Source organism: Pistacia vera, unplaced genomic scaffold (assembly GCF_008641045.1).
Source record: "Pistacia vera cultivar Batoury unplaced genomic scaffold, PisVer_v2 Contig1009, whole genome shotgun sequence".
Classification (NCBI taxonomy): domain Eukaryota; kingdom Viridiplantae; phylum Streptophyta; class Magnoliopsida; order Sapindales; family Anacardiaceae; genus Pistacia; species Pistacia vera.
In genome coordinates, this window is record NW_022195038.1 from 274,135 (window position 1) to 293,124 (window position 18,990).

General features: G+C 33.4%; 3 protein-coding genes across 6 annotated transcripts; all 3 read right to left on the minus strand.

Annotated features, from left to right (window-relative positions):
* Window positions 1–3,713: 3,713 nt before the first annotated feature.
* LOC116106790 (ribosomal RNA small subunit methyltransferase E) lies at window positions 3,714–8,475 on the minus strand. Of its 4 annotated transcripts, XM_031393137.1 has the most exons (10): window positions 8,347–8,473; window positions 7,994–8,260; window positions 7,823–7,896; window positions 7,484–7,626; window positions 7,313–7,359; window positions 7,096–7,204; window positions 6,876–6,937; window positions 6,424–6,538; window positions 5,002–5,165; window positions 3,714–4,155 (listed from the first exon to the last, which is right to left on the minus strand). In XM_031393137.1, the coding sequence occupies exons 2-9, from the start codon at window positions 8,144–8,146 to the stop codon at window positions 5,014–5,016; spliced, it is 855 nt and encodes a 284-aa protein (XP_031248997.1). In that variant the 5' UTR covers window positions 8,147–8,260; window positions 8,347–8,473; the 3' UTR covers window positions 3,714–4,155; window positions 5,002–5,013. The 4 variants fall into 4 exon arrangements, with proteins under 4 accessions (XP_031248997.1, XP_031249036.1, XP_031249161.1 ...); XM_031393176.1 differs by having other exon boundaries at window positions 4,993–5,165; window positions 7,994–8,475; XM_031393301.1 differs by lacking the exon at window positions 8,347–8,473 and having other exon boundaries at window positions 7,484–7,621; window positions 7,994–8,068.
* A 69-nt stretch (window positions 8,476–8,544) lies between these two features.
* On the minus strand, window positions 8,545–9,351 carry LOC116107236. Its single transcript, XM_031393566.1, is given in 4 exon segments — window positions 8,545–8,828; window positions 8,831–8,866; window positions 8,869–9,060; window positions 9,063–9,351. Coding segments are annotated over 4 exon segments (378 nt in total). The 5' UTR covers window positions 9,139–9,351; the 3' UTR covers window positions 8,545–8,754.
* A 4,704-nt stretch (window positions 9,352–14,055) lies between these two features.
* Window positions 14,056–14,700, minus strand: LOC116107061 (phytosulfokines-like). The gene is made up of 2 exons (XM_031393380.1): window positions 14,492–14,700; window positions 14,056–14,380 (listed from the first exon to the last, which is right to left on the minus strand). The coding sequence occupies exons 1-2, from the start codon at window positions 14,684–14,686 to the stop codon at window positions 14,255–14,257; spliced, it is 321 nt and encodes a 106-aa protein (XP_031249240.1). The 5' UTR covers window positions 14,687–14,700; the 3' UTR covers window positions 14,056–14,254.
* Window positions 14,701–18,990: the final 4,290 nt, after the last annotated feature.

An 18,990-nucleotide genomic window follows, 5' to 3' on the forward strand; every position in this document is an offset into this window, starting at 1 on the left:
TGTCAATTGATTTGAAACGTTGAAAATTCAGAATTTCCACTTTTTAAGTTTCATTTACATTTAGCGAGATATTATTATCAAGTAGAAGATAAGTGTCATCTGATTGATATTAGATTATTAATAATTTAATAAATTTGTGTATTCTCGATGATAATATCCCTCGTTTAGCTTGTTATATAATTAAATATTTTATATTATATGTAAATTGATCAAGATTAAGGGATTTTTACTATGGATGGGCGCAGGGTGGGTCAAGGCCAAGGACCCCATTCCCCATCTCTCATCCCCGAGATGAGATGTCGAGTAATCCCCATCCTTGCCCCACTTTTGTATGCGGGGATTCTACGGGGAAAATTTCACGTGGGGATTTTCCCTATTCATTCCTTATGATAAATTGTTTTAGAACCTTAATTTTTTATTTGTTAATTAGTTTATTAATTATTTGTTTATAATTTATAGATAATAACATAAACGATAAATTGTTTATTTGTTTCTTTGTAATTTGCAATTTACAAATGCTTAAAACAAATTAAATTAATTGACTTAACTTTGATAATTGTTTTTTTAAATGGTTATAAAACTTTATTATGCTAATTACTATCTATCAAAACTAAAAATAAATTATTTTATCTAATTACTTGTTACGCAATTGTGTATATTCTTGTATTGGTTTTGTAATAATCTAGTCAAGTTTATTTTGGGGACAAATCCATCAGCTTGTTATATAATTAAATATTTATATTATATGTAAAATGATCAGGATCCTCTAGAAGGGAATTTTACACTTTTTTTTTTTTTTAAATCAATTTTATTAAAAGAGTATAATTAAATAACTAAAATATATCTAAAAGAGCATGCATTATGTTTGATAATCTATTTTAAACATTTGTGAATTCATATTAAATGGCATATCATATAATTATTCTTTACACTAATTTGAATATTCATTTCATGTGTTTGTCCTTTATAATTACTGATAATTCCGATTGACAATTAAGTAAGTATAAAAATCCCAGGCAAGAATATTTTCACATGGCTCGCCTTGTCCTTGTAATATTTTGGGGTGCGTTTGTTTTATCATTTTGGATAGGATTTTGAGAATAATATTAGGTAGTTGAATAGGGGAGTATTATAAGGTAAAATTTAAAAATTTATAAAAAAACCCCATAGGTTTGCTAATTTAATAAACACCCTAATATATAAAAATATTGTAAAATGATAAAAACACCCTCATCACCCGTAGTGCTAGATTTCGGCCATCACTGCCAGAATTTGGACGAAAAATTGCGTAACAACACATACCGGTCGGATCTGATGGGTATGGCATCGATATGACATTTTCCGACTAGATCCATCATGGATATGGCCGGAAAAGGCTAGATGTGGCCGTCGATGGCCGAAAAAAGCCAAAGAAGTCCATCTTTGACCGTCAGCAACAACCAAAGATATGGCCGTCGTTGTCGATCAACGATGGCCATTTCTTTGGTCATCACTAATGGCCAGATCTACTGTGGATCTGGCCAGAAAAGGCCAGATCGGTGAATTACCGATAGTTTCGGTAGTTAATTCATCGTTGTGACAGATTCCGTCTACCACAGACGGTGTTTGTCGAAATCTGGCAAAATATAGGTCAATGGAGGTGTTTTTGTTAATTTTTAAACTTTATTTTCTTAAGGTATTTAATGAAATTAATAAACTTAAGGAGTCTAAAAATGAGTAATATTTTTTAAATAATGTGTCAAATAATATTTGAGAAATATGATTGAAAATATGGGAAGAAATATGAAACTAAACGCACCTTTGGATTTTCTAAAATTAAAAACAAATAAAATAACACGCCCACGTAAGGACAGGTGCTTTACTGCTTTAATTGCCGAATTGCTACCATTTAACGAAGAATAAAGTTGAAATTAATATGTTATTAATTTATTCTTAAATATAGTATATATTATCAAACTAAAAACACTCCGAATCGTTTCCAATAATCAGTATTTTAATCACCACTGCGTGCCTTAATGGTAAAAAATTAATAAGAGTTTTTATGAATTCATGAGTTCGAATTCCCACAAATATTAATAATATTAATAAGGGTAATCATTAATCACAAAATCTCTTACTTGCACCAATCTCGATTATTAGTTGAAATGTACACAAATCAGTCTAAATATCTTCGATGATTAAAAAAAATAAAATAAAAAAATAATATAGTATTTTCTATACATTTTACTCGCTGATGTTATGTAATCAAGCAACATTTTTTTACCTAATTTACCAGATGATGTTTTCGTTGAAGTACCTAGCTAATTCTTTAATTGAATTCACTATAGATAATTTCAAGTTTTGTAAAAATACTATAAAAATTAAGATCATGAAGCTCATATAACCCTAGTTTTGAAAATCAAAGCTTTAAAAATAGTATTTCTTGGAAATTTATTTCTTTACATGTGGCTAATCTAGAATATGCTAAAAGCAGAGCAATCCTAAGTCTATCTATTTTTCAAACCTTTAGTTTCCTAATAATTATTAGAAAAGAAAAACAAAATCATTTTAAAGAGCACAAACAATCTGCTCACAATCGTGTTTGGGGAAGTAATCAAGTCTGCTAGGACAAAAAAAGAAGAAGAAGGTAAAAACCATGTTTATTTAAATAGCACGTGTGAAACAAATCTAAATTAAAAGGCTTTGAGAAAAACGAAGGGCCATGTGCGGCATAACTGTCAAATAAAATGTTATTTGAATTTGGAAACAGCAAATGTCGACAGAAAAGTCTTTATATATTTAATAAAGGACAGTGCTATTCGTTTAATAAAATAAGTATAGTCAAAGCATATTATTAAATAACAATATAAAAATTACAAACCCTTTTCTCATTTATGATATGATTAATGACATATGCATCAAATTAATGTTCATTGCAGATTGCAGAAGAGGAAGGGACCTTCCCCAGAAAAAGAAAAGTCTACAATCTAATCTTATACATTTCAAATCTGTATATTCAAACACGCCACTAAATTCACATTAAATTTATGGTCCTCTACCATAAGATGATAAGCTAATTAAATTCTAAACTATAGACTTATATAACATCAACTGCACATAAAAGGAAAACTCGGCCATCCTACTAAAAAGAATTAGACAGGAAAATATAGTCTAGGCAACATAATATAAGTGAAACATCGACATTGACAACACAGAAGCGCCAAATAAATTCTCAAATTCGTCAACTGCCGTAAATTTTCATGAGGAAAAACGCATATCAAGACAGCCCAAATCACAACTTGCATAAGCAGCTAGATGAAATGAATGTAAGAGAAAAATAGTAGCAGTTTTACATTAGAATAGAATAAGGGGAGTTGTGGAAATTTAGACTACTTGAATGTTCAATATTCAAAGTTCGACATGCAAAACTGACTAGAACAATTGGTGACAACAAGATGGCGACGTGCTTTATCAGACTTCAGAAAATCTATTTCAGTATTCAGGTGGTGAGATAATGATCAGTCTCCTAAATTAAATAAATTTTGCTTTCGATAAACGATTTTCATTTGACCATTTGCCCAACCATACAAACTATCTCCAAATTTCTTGCTTGAGCAAGTAATCAACTGGCCTAAACTTCAGGATATAAGCCAACTATACAATTTTTTATTTAATTCAAACATGTTTGGCGAGTCAATAATTTAAAGAAAAACACCAAGAATTGACTACACACAAGAATATAATATATGTGTGCATGTATGTATGTAAGTAATTTGCCCAATAATAATTCATATGACATAAAAGGTTAGGTCATGCGTAACATACAACAAAAGTTACATTCCCAAAAGAATTGTATAAATCGATGTAGTTCAAATAATCATCACATAAATTCTTCAATAAATACCTCAAATCCCACTTCAGTGACTGGCCTCAATCAAACTAGTCATCCAATGCCTTACCTTACGTCCTTACCCCACACTTTCTCATTCCAAAAAGATATTCCACACAACCGAAATCAGGGCTTCCTTAAGTAGGCTTCTCAGTTGTTTCTATCCCTTTCAGAATGGGCTGGATGCAAGCTTGATTTTCCGAATTCTGATGATATATCACCTTCAGATTTGGAAAACATTTTCATCTTGATAATTTTTATCCAAATTTCCAAATCTTTCTCTAATCCTACATAGGAAATACATACACAGTAATGAACAAGAATTAATTGGTTATTCAGAAAATGCAAGATATTTCAGTGTATGATAATTATAGAATGTTCAAATATTTACTTAAAAAACCAGTATTGTGAGTAGAGCAATCAAACTATAGAGAACAAGTTTGAATCGTTAAAATCATACAATATTTCAATTTAAATATTTATCAAAATCCTATTAGTTTACAATAAGTTAGAAACACGAAGTAACGTGGCCATTCCAAGCCTGTCATATGAGCAAGTAAGCCTATGATGTAATAAATATCAAGTCAAAACCTAGTCAGTTGATTGGTTGTGTAGGCTAAAGTTATGTTTTAGATTCAATTCACGAGAAATCCAGTTGCTATGGAGTTTTAAACTTTTAAGATATTATTAACACTAATATAATTAGCCCAGATAAACAAGCCCAGTTCTTGTGGCCAACACCTCCAGCTCAAGCCTTGTAATTGTCTGGTTCAGCTAATGGACAGGTGTGTCAGGGGCACATGGGGCCCCTAAAAGATGGAGAGTTTATAATTCCCCTCAGATAGTCAAAGAGCACAAATAAAAAGGCCAGTATTGGCTAAAAATACACTTCACACCAAAAACTGAAAATAAAGAAAACCAAGGGTTCCAAATTCCAATTACCCAAAACTCATTTCCCTCCCCCAGTTTCTCCTGCTGTATGATTTTTTCACATTCACTTATAATTAGACATACAAAAGCAAAATGTAATCCGCAGTCCAACCAGCCATTTTAAAAAAATATGTTACCTATCTAGCAAGGAATTAAGATGGAAAATGTCAAGGCTGCAAGGGAGAATAACATACAGGACTCACCTGCAGGATTGCTTAAGAGTTTGGTGTTGGCTGAGAGTCTGACCATAACATTAGAGTAGCTAAAAGAGCTATTGTAGCAGTTTCAACACGCAAGCGATGTGGCCCAAGACCAACAGCTGTAGCACCTGCTTCCATCATCCTATTCACCTCCTTCTCTGTGAAGTCTAATGCATTTACAAAACCAATTTATTTTATCTAATTACTAGTGGTACATCTAACAACTGAAGACACTTCAACACCCGTAAATACTTGATAAAACAATAAAAACAATTACAAGCAGTGTCTTGTAAACCAAAAGCAATATAGTTTCAAAGTTGGAATCAAACTGCAATGCTGATTGAGGAAAAGAACAGGCTATCTTAATAATGTTTTCCATTTCCTCCACTTAAGCAAAAATATCCCCTATGGAAAAAAATAACACGAGAACTGAAAATTTGACATAAACCAAAATATTATAGAAGCAATGGGCAACCAGCAGTAGATACAGAGATGACAAATATGTTCATGGTCCACAATGTATAATGATAAAGTGGGAACCAGTGACATCAAGCTTACTAAAAGCTTTAATAACCTCATCCAACAATAATACTACACTATCAACGAATAAAAAAAGTAACTGCAAATTTGTTTGCATATATATATATATATTTGATTCCTCCAATATGGGTCAAAACCATTGTTTTAAAACCCGGCCCGGCCCGGCCGGTTGAACCGGGACCCGGAAGCTTCACTGGGCCGGGTTTAACTTTTCCGATTCACCTCCAAACCCTAAGATTTGGGAGGATGATCGGCGAACAATCGCCGGCCGGAAGGTTAGGGCTTTTGAAGACTAAGGTCCGGTGAATACAATGGTGGTGGCATCGTTGATTTCCGGTGAGTAAATCGATCGGAAATCGAAGAAACTTGGCAGCGGCAACAATGAGATTTTTCCGGCGATTGGCTTGGCTAACGGGGGTGCGGTGAGGTGGGTTTTGGTCGGGAGGAACAGGGGAGGTTTGTGGGTGCCGGCGTGGATGAGATCTGGCCTGGAATACCCACGTCGGCGTCGGTGAAATCTAGCCAAAATCGAAGCTATTTCGGCCAGATCTCGGGTAGATTTTAATGGAAATGGGCTCAGGGGAAGATTTGAGTTGCATCTGGGGTGTCGCCGCTGCCGATCAATCGCCGGTCGATTTTCAGTTGGGGTGTGTTTGAGAAAGTTTAAACATGTAGGGACTTGAAAGTAATTGTTAGGGGTGTATTTGTTGAGTTTTAAAATTTTTTGTCAACCGGTCAACCCGGGACCCGAAAACTTTGCCGGGTTTCACCCCGGGTTGGGTTTTAAAACATTGGTCAAAACACGAAATTTGTATATATTTAAGTTTCAAAAAGTTTAAACTTCCACTAATATGCTTCCTACTATACACACAAATTTATACTAACCCCCTTCAGGTCCAACAACTATCAGCCCACTAGATTCATTTCTTGATGAAGTCAATGTACTGACAAGTGGAGTAGCTTCTGCTATTGCAACAAAAGATAGCTTTGACTGGGCAACCTATAGAATACAATATACATGTAAGTTCAACAGACAAGGCTAGGAAGAAAAGAAATACATGCTAAACAGCTAACTGCATCAAAGCATCATTATTCCAATGATTCAAGCACATGTCAACCAATGTACTTTAATAATTTATCACAGCGCTATCTAGATCTATATGCTACAACCATGAGCATCTTTTATATAGATTCACTAATCACTCTACTGCCCAAGTGAACTTTGCAATGCCAATCGGCTACTCAATATTGGCACCACATAAAGATTATTTCAGTGAATCTAAATCCAAGAAAATACCAAACCATTTAGGTGCAAGAAGTAGGAAAGAAAAACTTACAAGAGGTAAGAGATGATCAATTTTCATAGGAGGATTCAAAGCCATTTCATGCAGCCGTTGACCTGTGATGGAGAACCATGGCAAAAGGATGAAAACAGAAGGAAAATAAATAACCTCAGATACCACCCTCTATTAGAGAGTGAAATTAGCAAAGGTTCATCCTTCCATAAATTAGAGTGAAATTCGAAAATATAACTAGAGTAAAGAATCATGTATTTACACTGTTTAGATGCTGCAAAAATAACACGCTGCAATCTGTCCACTCGATTTTCTGAGATTGTAGGTGAACGATCTGTCAGCAAGGGGGTTACACTATGAGCTCCCAGCTCCTGGGACAGTGCAAAGAAGGTAATAATAAGAAGCTATGAAACAAGCACAGCCAAAAAGCAATTCAAGGTTCTAAACAGATAATATCCATGAATGAATTTAACACATACAGTGCATTTCTCCACAAGCCAATCAGCTCGACCGCCCTTAAGAGTACCTAAACAGGATTAGGTTTTAACATGAAAAAAAAAAAATAAAAAAAAAATAAAAAAAAATAAAAATAAAAGAACCCTAAACCTTAAAAAAGTTTATATTCATTATCCCAAAGACCAAACACTTACCAAAAGCGGCAAACACATGCCATTGTGTAGTTAGAGGTAGAACTAATATTGGATCCTCCAGTGCCACAAAATCCAATCCCGTGCGGTCAATCATTTGTATACAACCTTGTATCAATCCTCCTTTTCCATTGAAAAGCTCTACCCTTACATTCAAAATTTAGCAAACAGTATATATATTCATTATAACACACATAAATTATTCATCAGTACAAAGTTGTTCAAAAACGCTACGATAAATTTTAGAGCTCTTGAATATAACAATCTCTATATGTTTAATTGTGAAAAAAGAAAAATTGTACTAGATTATATATCAAACAGGTGTCTACATTAAGAGTCTACCTGTCATTGGTGCTCAACCTTAAAACTTTGGTCATATGCCAAAATTCATCTCCGTCTACGCGAACAACGCCTCCCTGCGCCATTTGTCACCGAAAAAATATTGAAAAAGAAAAAGAAAATAGTGATTTTAAAATTATATCCATAATTTGAAGGATATAGAAAATGAATTGCCTTTGAAGAAGGAAGAACTTGGGAGAAGAAGCGAGGAAGAGCACCGCGTGATTGGTTAGCGTAATCGGATGAGCTTGAGAATGCTCTGATTTTAAACGACGGACGGTTTACGAGTTGTATAAAACGTGGTCGTACCGCTGCAAAGCTTGGCATTTGTGAAATTTGTGTCAAGTCTTACCGACCAGTTACGGTGAATGAAGATGATGGTTGGGAAATGCCAGTGGGGTTTTGGGGTTAAACTTCAAAAGACCTTAATATACTCCAACGCTGCGTTTAAAAGATGTTATTTTATCCATATTAATCCATACGATGCCGTTTCATCTTTAATTGAGCGTGGAATGTATCGCACATACCAGGCGTTCGATGAAATGCCCAAAAAAAGCATCTATCATCCGGAATATTGCCTTGACTTTGGCCCTCAGAGTTAACTGATAATTATGCTGTTTGTACGGCATTAGGGCTTTATTCGTTTTTTGGTGTTCCTCTATTATTAACGAAAAGAAAAACTATGAATCACCAACAACAAACATAGAGAATTAAAAATAGTTCCGAGTTTAAAGACACTTTTTTTACAACCAAAGCCATTCTGATATCCTTTCAAAACACCCTATTTCCTTTCTTTCCACTGCCAAACCACAAAACAAAAAGCCCAAAAAGACTTACACATATTCAAAGAGAATGGCTTCCATTACATGTACTTTCATCCATTCATTCAACAGTTCTCCTCTTCTCGACCATCACCATGAAACCCACCTCCCAAATCACAACCCTTTCCCACAGCCCTCCGGAACCGGCACAACCGACAACCTAGGCTGCCTAAACAACCCCAACCCTTCAGCCCATCATCTTTCTTCATCTCCTTCAAGTCCACCATCGCCTCATCGTCCCCACTCTTTCACATCAAACCCCTTCGCCCTCACCGTCAGTCTGTACCATTCCTGAGATACAGTCACCACCCCACCACGCAGCGCGCTTGGCGCCGGAGTGGTAGAAGAAGCAGAGATCGTTGAGTTTCATGGACTTCATGTGTTTTTGTGCTTGGCTGTTCTTGACTCCGTCCATTGGTTAGGCCTCCGTTTGCGCTTGGTCGCCCATGACCACTCTCCTGGTTCTGTCTTCAAAAGCAGTATTGTCTCTTTGCCCATCTCTTTATGTGTGGTTCAAAGAGCTTGAGAAGTGACATATAGTTTATGAGGATGAAGTCGGTGAGGGAGGTTTAATAATGGCGATTAGACTTGGTTTGGCGCAGTGGTTAATGTTATGAGTTATGACTTATGAGATAAGGATCGTTCCGTACGATCCACCGGATAAAAGTGGACCTAGATTTTGGTGCTGAGCAGAGCATTGATGGTTTCTAGTTTCTACTGCTATTTATTTGGTTTTAAGGCAACGAAGGGTCTGATTCTGATATTGGTTTCTCATTATAAATAGTAATATAAAATTAATAATTGAAATTGCAACATAAACAGAAGGAAGAAGGTATAACCCAGAATTGGGAAATAAAATTGTATACAGTTAATAGCAAATTATAGAGATGTGAAATCCGGCCCGGCCTGGGCATGGTTGATATTCAGCGGGCCTGATCAGAGAAGTTAAGCCCAGATTTTGATAATAAGCCTTATATATGTATCTCCTGGAAACCAATATGCTTCATGCTTTATAGACAAAATTTTATTTATGTTGTACTAATGGAACGTCTATGGTATCACATCACATCTATTTAGGATATGACATATATTTAAACAAAAAAAATTATATTAAGAAAATAAGATACATACCAATCACGTTGGCTCGGTCTGATTAATTATTTTTCCTATCGTATAGTACTATTTTCAACTATTATATTTATTCAATATTTGTTAAACATTCTAAGTTATTAATTAACTAGACACTCCCCAAAAAAAAATTTAAAAATTAACAAAAACACCCCCACTCAAACATTTGCTAGATTCTGATCACACCATTGGAAGTGTTGGAATCTGGTATAATGGCGTACTATGGGCTCGATCTTAGCGGTAGTATGCCGATCTATATTTACCGGAGATCCACACGTGGATCTGGCCAGAAATGGCCAAATCTATGACCAAAGATCTGGCCGTTAAGGTCGATCTTTGGTCGTAGCTGGTCTTCAACAACAACCTAGAGATGGCCGTTGTTGACCATGAACGACGATCATATCTTTGGCCGTCATTGACGACCAAACAGACCATAGATCTGGCATTTTCCTGCTAGATCCACGATGATCTGGCTGGAAAGGTCATCTCGACGCATGACCGGCCACATCCAACTGGACATGTACCTAAACGCCAGATTCCAGCCAGATTGACGGTGGTGCATAATTGGCAACTGTGTGTGGTGGGGTGTTTTGTCATTTTATAAAAAATTTATATATGGGGTGTTAAGTTAAATTAGCAAATCTAAGGGTTTTTTTTTTTTTTATAATTTTAAATCTATCTCGAATAACACCTAACTTTACTTACCATATATTTTAAAATACTATCAAAATAAAAAACAAAACATCCATTATCTTTTGTCTTTGTCTCAAATATCATCATCATATATATCATACATACATGTTAGAACTACTTATCATGACATAATACCAATGATTTAATACCACGAGTTTAGCATGTTGGTTAAGAAGATTTGTTTCTTTATTGACTTCTTAAATTCGAACTACTTTGGGGTTATCTACCACATTTGTGATTCACCTTAGAATATTAAACTGTAAAGTGTTTAATGGGTCTCAAAGATAGTTAAGGTGCGCGTAAACTAGCCCAAATATTAAAAAAAAAAAAAAAAAAAAAAAAAAAAAACCAAGACTTTGTGTGATAGTATGGAAGCATTCTTATATTAGTCCCCATAATTAATGATGTCACTGCATGCATGAAGCTTATGAAGAGAAAGTATTTTAATTGTTTTACATGAATGCTAAGTTATGATCGAATAGACAATTTTATTCGTGAAATAAAAAAAGATTGAATTATAATCTTATTCTTAAACTTAAATCATATTTTAAAAATTCTATATTTATTTTTTAATTTTTTTCAGGAGATTTTTTCCTAATTATACATTAAAGAAGAGAGATATATATGTGTTGACAATTTTGTCAATTGTGGGTTATTAATAAAAACATTTATGAAAACATAAAGGCATGGTCAAAGAAAAAAATCAACAATAACCATGATGTAAAATATGTATGGGGTTTTGAAAATTCGGATTTAGAACATGCAACATCATTCTAGAATTAGATTCGCTGAATATTCAACTAATTAATTTTAAAGATTTTTTTTGAATAAAACAATGTACAACTTAAGTTTTTTTTTAAATGAATAAAAAAAAACTTTTTGACAATAGTCAAATATAGGAAATTGGTGTAAAAGAATATATTTGGATAATGCCATTCTCTGTTCTTTTTGAAAAGATTAGTTAGAAAACTGGTTGGGTGGTGTGAATATGAGTTGCATAATGCATCAATTAATTATAGAATATAATTTTCTCAATTATTTGTGTATTGAGTGAGCAACTTTTTCCCACCCAAATAATGGTTTAATTGTATTTTTCCACCACAAACTTTTAAAATACTTTTTTATTATCCAAATTTCTATTCCGACGGCCAAAAAAGAGCAAACTCGGTCCGACTATTAGGGCTTCTGAAGAGAGGAGACTGATGAGTCTTTTGTGGTGGAAGATTAGTTTTGATGGTTAAAATTGATTGGAATTTGACTTTGGAAGAGCAGTTGTGTGAAATCCTAATCACTCGCTTGTCACGATTAGACAAGGTCGAGGAAGTAAGGTTTGATGGATTTTAGTGAGTGATGATCGGAGAAGAGAATGATAGTGGTGTGGGGTGTCAATATGCCCAAATCTGAACAGAACGTAAATTTGATATTAAAATAGTATTTTAAAAGTCCGTAGATAAAAAAATGTTATCAAACCATTATTGGGTGAGAAAAAAATCATTTACTATTATAAATATATAAAATTTATAAAGCTCGTTTAGATGACTTGAGTAAGGGAGTCTGGGGTTTTATCCTTTTAGGATAGTTTTAGGTTAGACCTGTAACCACATGATCCATCTGTTCGATTTAAGCCCACAAGACTTTGTTTATTCATTATGAAAACATGTATCTACTTGTACGTTCAGGTATTCATCACCAACTTGACAAATGCAAAATTGAGAGAATGGTCAAAGAGATAGAATATATATTATAGTGATTTAGCTATATATACATGACGCAGCTGAGAAGCTACGGCGAATGATCCATTCCACACTGAATAAAAAAAAAAAACTGAGTCTTCAAATAAAATAAAATATAAAGGCATGCATAGGCATAGCCAGTCACGAGACAACCATTTTCCCATTAGTCAAACATAATGGCATCAGTATTATGGGTTTGGACCAACCTTTCTAGTGTACCAAATATCAAAGCAAAAGCATGCATATATGTTTCATTATTTGTGGTAAAATTGAGGGACATTATGATGAAGGAATATTAGGGTTTTCGATGAAAAAGTTCAACTTTCCTAAAAAATCTTTTATCTTTTCTATAAAAATTTTAACCATCCCACGTGAAAAATCTGAAAATCATTCTTTTGGATAAATAGGAATTAAAACCCCAACGATTTGGAGTTTGAGCTTATAAATTTCGAAACTGTGATAATGATGAGAGTGGGATCACCATGGCCACACAATGTTTGAGCTTTGTGGATGATATTATAGCCACAGTTGCCACCCAAGTCCAGAGTTGAATGATGGTATGGTCTAAGTGATAGGACAAATGGGTTTGTTCTCAACAAAAGGCAGCATGAGCTGAATTGATGGGTTTTAATTATGAAATCGAATGGACAAAGACAAACACTACTCTTCTTCTTATAGTCCTGCAGTTATGGTGCGTGGGTGAGGTCAGAAGATTTGTATACTTAAATATTATATGAATCCAAGAAGAGAGGCTGTGATTATTTGGGACTCAAAAACTTTTTGGTCCTTGTGTGGAGCACTTTTTGGCACAGTGGCTGCCATTATGTTAATGAGGGACTACATTATATCTAATTGCACACAAATTAAGACACATCTATGAATTACTCCTTAATTAATTTGTTTAATTTGTACATAAACCTCCATGATAAGGTTTGCTTCCCTTGTCATTTCTTCATCTTTTTCATTCCTTTTCAAAATTTATGTCATTTGATTTTCGTATAATATTTTTGAAATTTCACGACAATTATTTATTAATATGACTAATGATGGTTAATGTTAATAACTATGTGACAAAATTTTATTGAACGGAGGTTCAGATATAAAATATTACTATATGTGCATACAAAGTTATTGGTCGTTGATAATTTTTTTTAAATGCATGATTCTTTTGTCATTATGTAATTGTTTTAGAACATGAGCTCAATCTAGAAGCACATTAAATTAGTTGGGGAAGAATAGAACAAAAGAAAGAAAACAAGATCCAACATATAAATCAATATCAATTTGAATGAATTTTCTTATTTAATTAAATCTTGGGTAGAAAATACTACCAACATTCAACATTTGTATACCTAGATTGTCAACCATATATTATAATTTTTAGTTCGTCAAATAAAATTATTATGAAGGTTCCATTGAATTATAAACTTCATATATATAATGTATGAAAAACGGCAATTTTTTCTAAAAGAATTTGACGTGATTTACACAACGACTAAGAGTTTGATGAATTAAATATTATTATTAACCATTAGAGAACAAAAACAATTAAACAACTGATGAATTATTATTATCTCAAGGTATGGGCTAGTGCAACATCTTTAATTATGCTGTAATTCTTTTTCTGTAAACTTTAATTATGACTAGTCTTTGCTTACGGTAGATATTATAAAGTTGGTAAAGACTTTGATCGTTTCATGAAGTATTCAGAAGAATCAGAAATATTCAATTTGGATTTATTAACACGAAGGCTACAGTGAAGCCTCCAAATCTCAATCTCAAATCTCAGACTCCTGATCAAACGATGCATGTTCTTGATCCATACAGAGATGATCAAGGAACACAAAGAAGAAGCAATGAATTAAGAAACTGGAAACGTAAAAATCCATTAAAAAAACTACACTATATTTTACACTGGTATAGGAAAATTAAACTCAGAGCTGTACTTAATTTAATCTATCAAAAATACAAAGGAAACAAAATCCCCCAGATTAAATAATCAACAAAAGAACATATATATATAGCACATGAATTAATGAGAAGAAAGTAAAAGATTAATTTCATGGCTTGGTCTTCTGAGTGTAGATATAATCAATATGAGCTGCAAGTGTTCTTCTCATCAAACACTCTTCTTCTCCAACTCCCTCACAGCTCTCCTCAACCTTCTCTGCCTCCACTTCCACTTCCTTTAATCACACATATGCGAAAAAAAGTATTAGAAATTAATTAAATTATATAAAAGAAACAACGATCAGATGAAGCTAGCTGCATGAATCAAATCAAGAAAATCGACATACCCCATGAAGATTTTTGGTCAGAGAAGCATCGGGAAATGCTGGATGAGGCCTGGCGGCGGAGGTGAGAGTGAAAAAGAAGAGGAGGGCGACGATGATGAGGCAGAGGGTGTTGACCTTGGAAGACATTTTGATTTTGTGGTTTCTAGAGAGCTGCTTAAAGAGCATAAGACACGGACAACTGTAGGCGGACTCCATTTATTGACGACACTGTCAAGTTTCAAAAGGACAAATGTGGAATTTCACTTCCCATCCTGACTTGTACTTTATTTTTGACAATTAATAAATAAAACAAAAGAGGGTTTGGTGTCGCCCGACCCGAAAGAAATTTCTATACATTAGGTAGTCCAAGAGATATAGATGAGTTTATTATGTTAAACTTCTGTATTAGAAGAAAATTAGTTAATTAATGTAAGTAATTGACTTGATTGAGAATCAGATGCAGGGAGATGCTATTTGTTATAAAATTAGCTTTAAAATTAAAGAGTAAAGAGCTGACTTCTTCAATTATGCTTAGAGACAACACAAATTAATAGTAATGATAAGTTAATAACACCATGCCAATCATGATACTAATACTTAAATTTATTTAATTAATTATTATTAGACCTCTTTGTGTTCATATGTACGAAATAAATGTAATATAAATAATGAGTAAAAAATGCCAATGATTTAAGTTTTGAAGACTAAAATTATCTTTAGGTGATCGAGTGGTTCGATAAAGACTCTTGAATGTATTATTCAAGAAGTCTTGTGTTCAAGTCTCTTCTCGAGTAATAATAGGGGTAATCATTGGGATTCTTACTTAACTGATAGTTTCAAGGTACTGGGAGATTAGTTGAGGTGTGCGTAGGCTGACTCAAACACCCTGATCATTAAAAAAAAAAGAAAAACAATTAAGTTGTGTGCAACTGTGAATGTCCAAAACAATAAAAGAAATATAATTATGAAATTAACAGAGATTAATATTGATGATTTTTATGTAGATTAATGAAGAGACTTTATATTCAAATCCTGCAACGTATTAATTGGAGTTGCAAATGTAAGAGTAAATTAACTTTGGTGTTACAATATTTTATATTAATATTAATAGTTTATAAAATTTAGGGAAACCGACTTGCAAAATGTGAAGTTATGATGAGTTTCAGCATGCTCATGGGGCAGTTCCAAGTATAAGTTTCATGATAAAATGATGAGTTTAATTAACATGCACCAACTTCGACCAATCAATGGTCCTAGAGTAAACAATTAATTTGTTGTTCCCATCGATAACTATAAAGAATTTAATCATCAAGAGTCGACCAATTCTTTCCACATTATAATAATAATGGGTGGTGGGTTTAAAGAGAAAACTAAGGATGAAAGAAAGCATGAGAAAGTGTTAAATGTAATGAAATTAAGAAGGTTGTTTGGTCAGCTGTTAGTGTTGGCCAATTAAGTTATCGATAACCATCCATTTCTATCTTCCCCTGTTCCTTTTTCTAAATCACAAGCTGAGAGTTTTTTATTTTATTTTTATATACCCGAGGTGTTGGGACCAGCTTATACATATTTTGATTAATCTCCGAGGCTCATTGGATACCTTACAAACCCAATGTCTATTTTCTATCTTCTCCGATTCCTTTTTTTCTAAACCACAAGTTGAGAGTTTTTTTTTTTTTTTTTTTTCTTTTTTAATGATCAGTGTGTTCGAGTCAGCTTGTGTGTACTTCAACTAATTCCTTGAGTCATTGGATACTACCCTATAAACTTAATGTTCCAAGGTAAGTCACAAATGTAGTAGGTGGCTCCAAGGTTCCAATATAGCAAGTCAATGAAGGGAGCAAATATTTTTTACCGTCAAGCCAACTCCTTTGAGTTAGTTGAGAGAGTTTGCTCATGGCATTGATAAGGCAAACATTTCTACCTTAGATGAATGACTTCACCCACGTTTGTTTATATTCTGATATGAGACTAATTAATAAACCACCACTGGATGGTTTGATGGTAAAAGAATAAAAGGAGGTTCCCTAAGCTCTTGAGTTCGAGTCCNGCAAATTTATAGAGATGTGAAATCCGGCCCGGCCTGGGCATGGTTGATATTCAGCGGGCCTGATTCAGAGAAGTTAAGCCCAGATTTTGATAATAAGCCTTTAATATATATATCTCCTGGAAACCAATATGCTTCATGCTTTATAGACAAAATTTTATTTATGTTGTACTAATGGAACGTCTATGGTATCACATCACATCTATTTAGGATATGACATATATTTAAAAAAAAAAATTTATATTAAGAAAATAAGATACATACCAATCACGTTGGCTCGGTCTGATTAATTATTTTTTCCTATCGTATTAGTACTATTTTCAACTATTATATTTTATTCAATTATTTGTAAACATTCTAAGTTTATTAATTTAACTAGACACTCCCCAAAAAAAAATTTAAAAATTAACAAAAACACCCCCACTCACTAACATTTGCTAGATTCTGATCACCACCATTGGAAGTGATTGGAATCTGGTATAATGGCGTACTATGGGCTCGATCTAGCCGGTAGTATGCCGATCTATCATTTACCGGCCAGATCCACCGTGGATCTGGCCAGAAATGGCCAAATCTATGACCAAAGATCTGGCCGTTAATGGTCAGATCTTTGGTCGTAGCTGGTCTTCAACAACAACCTAGAGATGGCCGTTGTTGACCATGAACGACGATCATATCTTTGGCCGTCATTGACGACCAAACACGACCATAGATCTGGCATTTTCCTGCTAGATCCACGATGGATCTGGCTGGAAAAGGTCATCTCGACGCATGACCGGCCACATCCAACTGGACATGTACCATAACGCCAGATTCCAGCCAGATTCTGACGGTGGTGACCATAATTTGGCAACTGTGTGTGGTGGGGGTGTTTTGTCATTTTATAAAAAAATTATATATTGGGGTGTTAAGTTAAATTAGCAAATCTAAGGGTTTTTTTTATTAATTTTTAAATTCTATCTCGTAATAATCACCTAACTTTACTTACCAATAATATTTTAAAAATACTACTCAAAATAATAAAACAAACGCATCCATTATCTTTTGTCTTTGTCTCAAATATCATCATCATCATATATATCATACATACATGTTAGAACTACTTATCTATGACATAAATACCAATGATTTAATACCACGAGTTTAGCATGTTGGTTAAGAAGATTTGTTTCTTTTATTGACTTCTTAAATTCGAACTACTTTGGGGTTATCTACCACATTTGTGATTCACCTTAGAATATTAAACTTGTCAGATGTTTACTGGGTCTCAAATTAGTTAAGGTGCGCGTAACTAGCCCAATATTAAAAAAAAAAAAAAAAAAAAAAAAAAACCAATGACTTTTCGTGTGATAGTATGGAAGCATTCTTATATTAGTCCCCATAAATTAATGATGTCACTGCATGCATGAAGCTTATGTAAGAGAAAGTTTTAATTGTTTTACATGAATGCTAAGTTATGATCGAATAGACAATTTTATTCGTTGAAATAAAAAAGATTGAATTATATCTTATTCTTAAACTTAAATCAATTTAAAAATTCTATATATATTTTTTAATTTTTTCAGGAGATTTTTTCCTAATTCATACATTAAAGAAGAGAGATATTATGATGTTGACAATTTTGTCTCAATTGTGGTTTAATAAAAAACATTTATGAAAAACAAAGAGCATGGTCAAAAGAAAAAAATCAACATAACCATGATGTAAATATGTATGGGGTTTTGAAAATTCGGATTTAGAACATGCAACATCATTCTAGAATTAGATTCTGCTGAATATTCAACTAATTAATTTTAAAGATTTTTTTTGAATAAACAATGTACAACTTGTAGTTTTTTTAATATGAATAAAAAAACCTTTTTGACAATAGTCATATAGGAAATTGGTGTAAAAGAATATTGGATAATGCCATCTCTGTCTTTTTGAAAAGATTATGTAGAAAACTGGTTGGGTGGTGTGAATATGAGCTTGCATAAGCATCAATTAATATAGAATACTAATTTTCTCAATATTGGTATTGAGGAGAGCAACTTTTCCCACCCAAATAAGTTTAATTGTATTTTTCCACCCACAAACTTTTAAATACATTTTATTATCCAAATTTCTATTCCGCGGCCAAAAAAGAGCAAACTCGGTCCAGACTATTAGGGTTTGAAGAGAGGAGACTGATGAGTCTGTGGTGGGAAGATTAGATTTTATGGTTAAAATTGATTGGAATTTCTTTGGAGAGACAGTTGTGTAAATCAATCACTCGCTTGTCAACGATTAGCAAGGTCGTGGAAGTAAGGTTTGATGGATTTTTAGTGAGTGAGATCGGAGAAGAGAAGATAGTGGTGTGGGGTGTCAATAATGCCCAAATCTGAAACAGAACGTAAATGAATTAAAATAGTATTTTAAAATCAGTATAAAAAAAATGTTTACCATATTGGGTGAGAAAAAAATCGTTTACTCATTATAAATATAAAATTTATAA

Coding starts and splice junctions, on each gene's coding strand:
- LOC116107061 (XM_031393380.1), bottom strand. CDS start 14,686: ATGGAGTCCGCCTACAGTTGTCCGTGTCTTATGCTCTTTAAGCAGCTC. Junction 14,381..14,491: donor TGACCAAAAATCTTCATGGG/GTATGTCGATTT, acceptor GTGTGATTAAAG/GAAGTGGAAGTGGAGGCAGA.
- LOC116106790 (XM_031393176.1), bottom strand. CDS start 8,146: ATGCCAAGCTTTGCAGCGGTACGACCACGTTTTATACAACTCGTAAAC. Junction 7,360..7,483: donor GCATGTGTTTGCCGCTTTTG/GTAAGTGTTTGG, acceptor AATCCTGTTTAG/GTACTCTTAAGGGCGGTCGA. Junction 5,166..6,423: donor AGTTGTTGGACCTGAAGGGG/GTTAGTATAAAT, acceptor TAAATGCATTAG/ACTTCACAGAGAAGGAGGTG.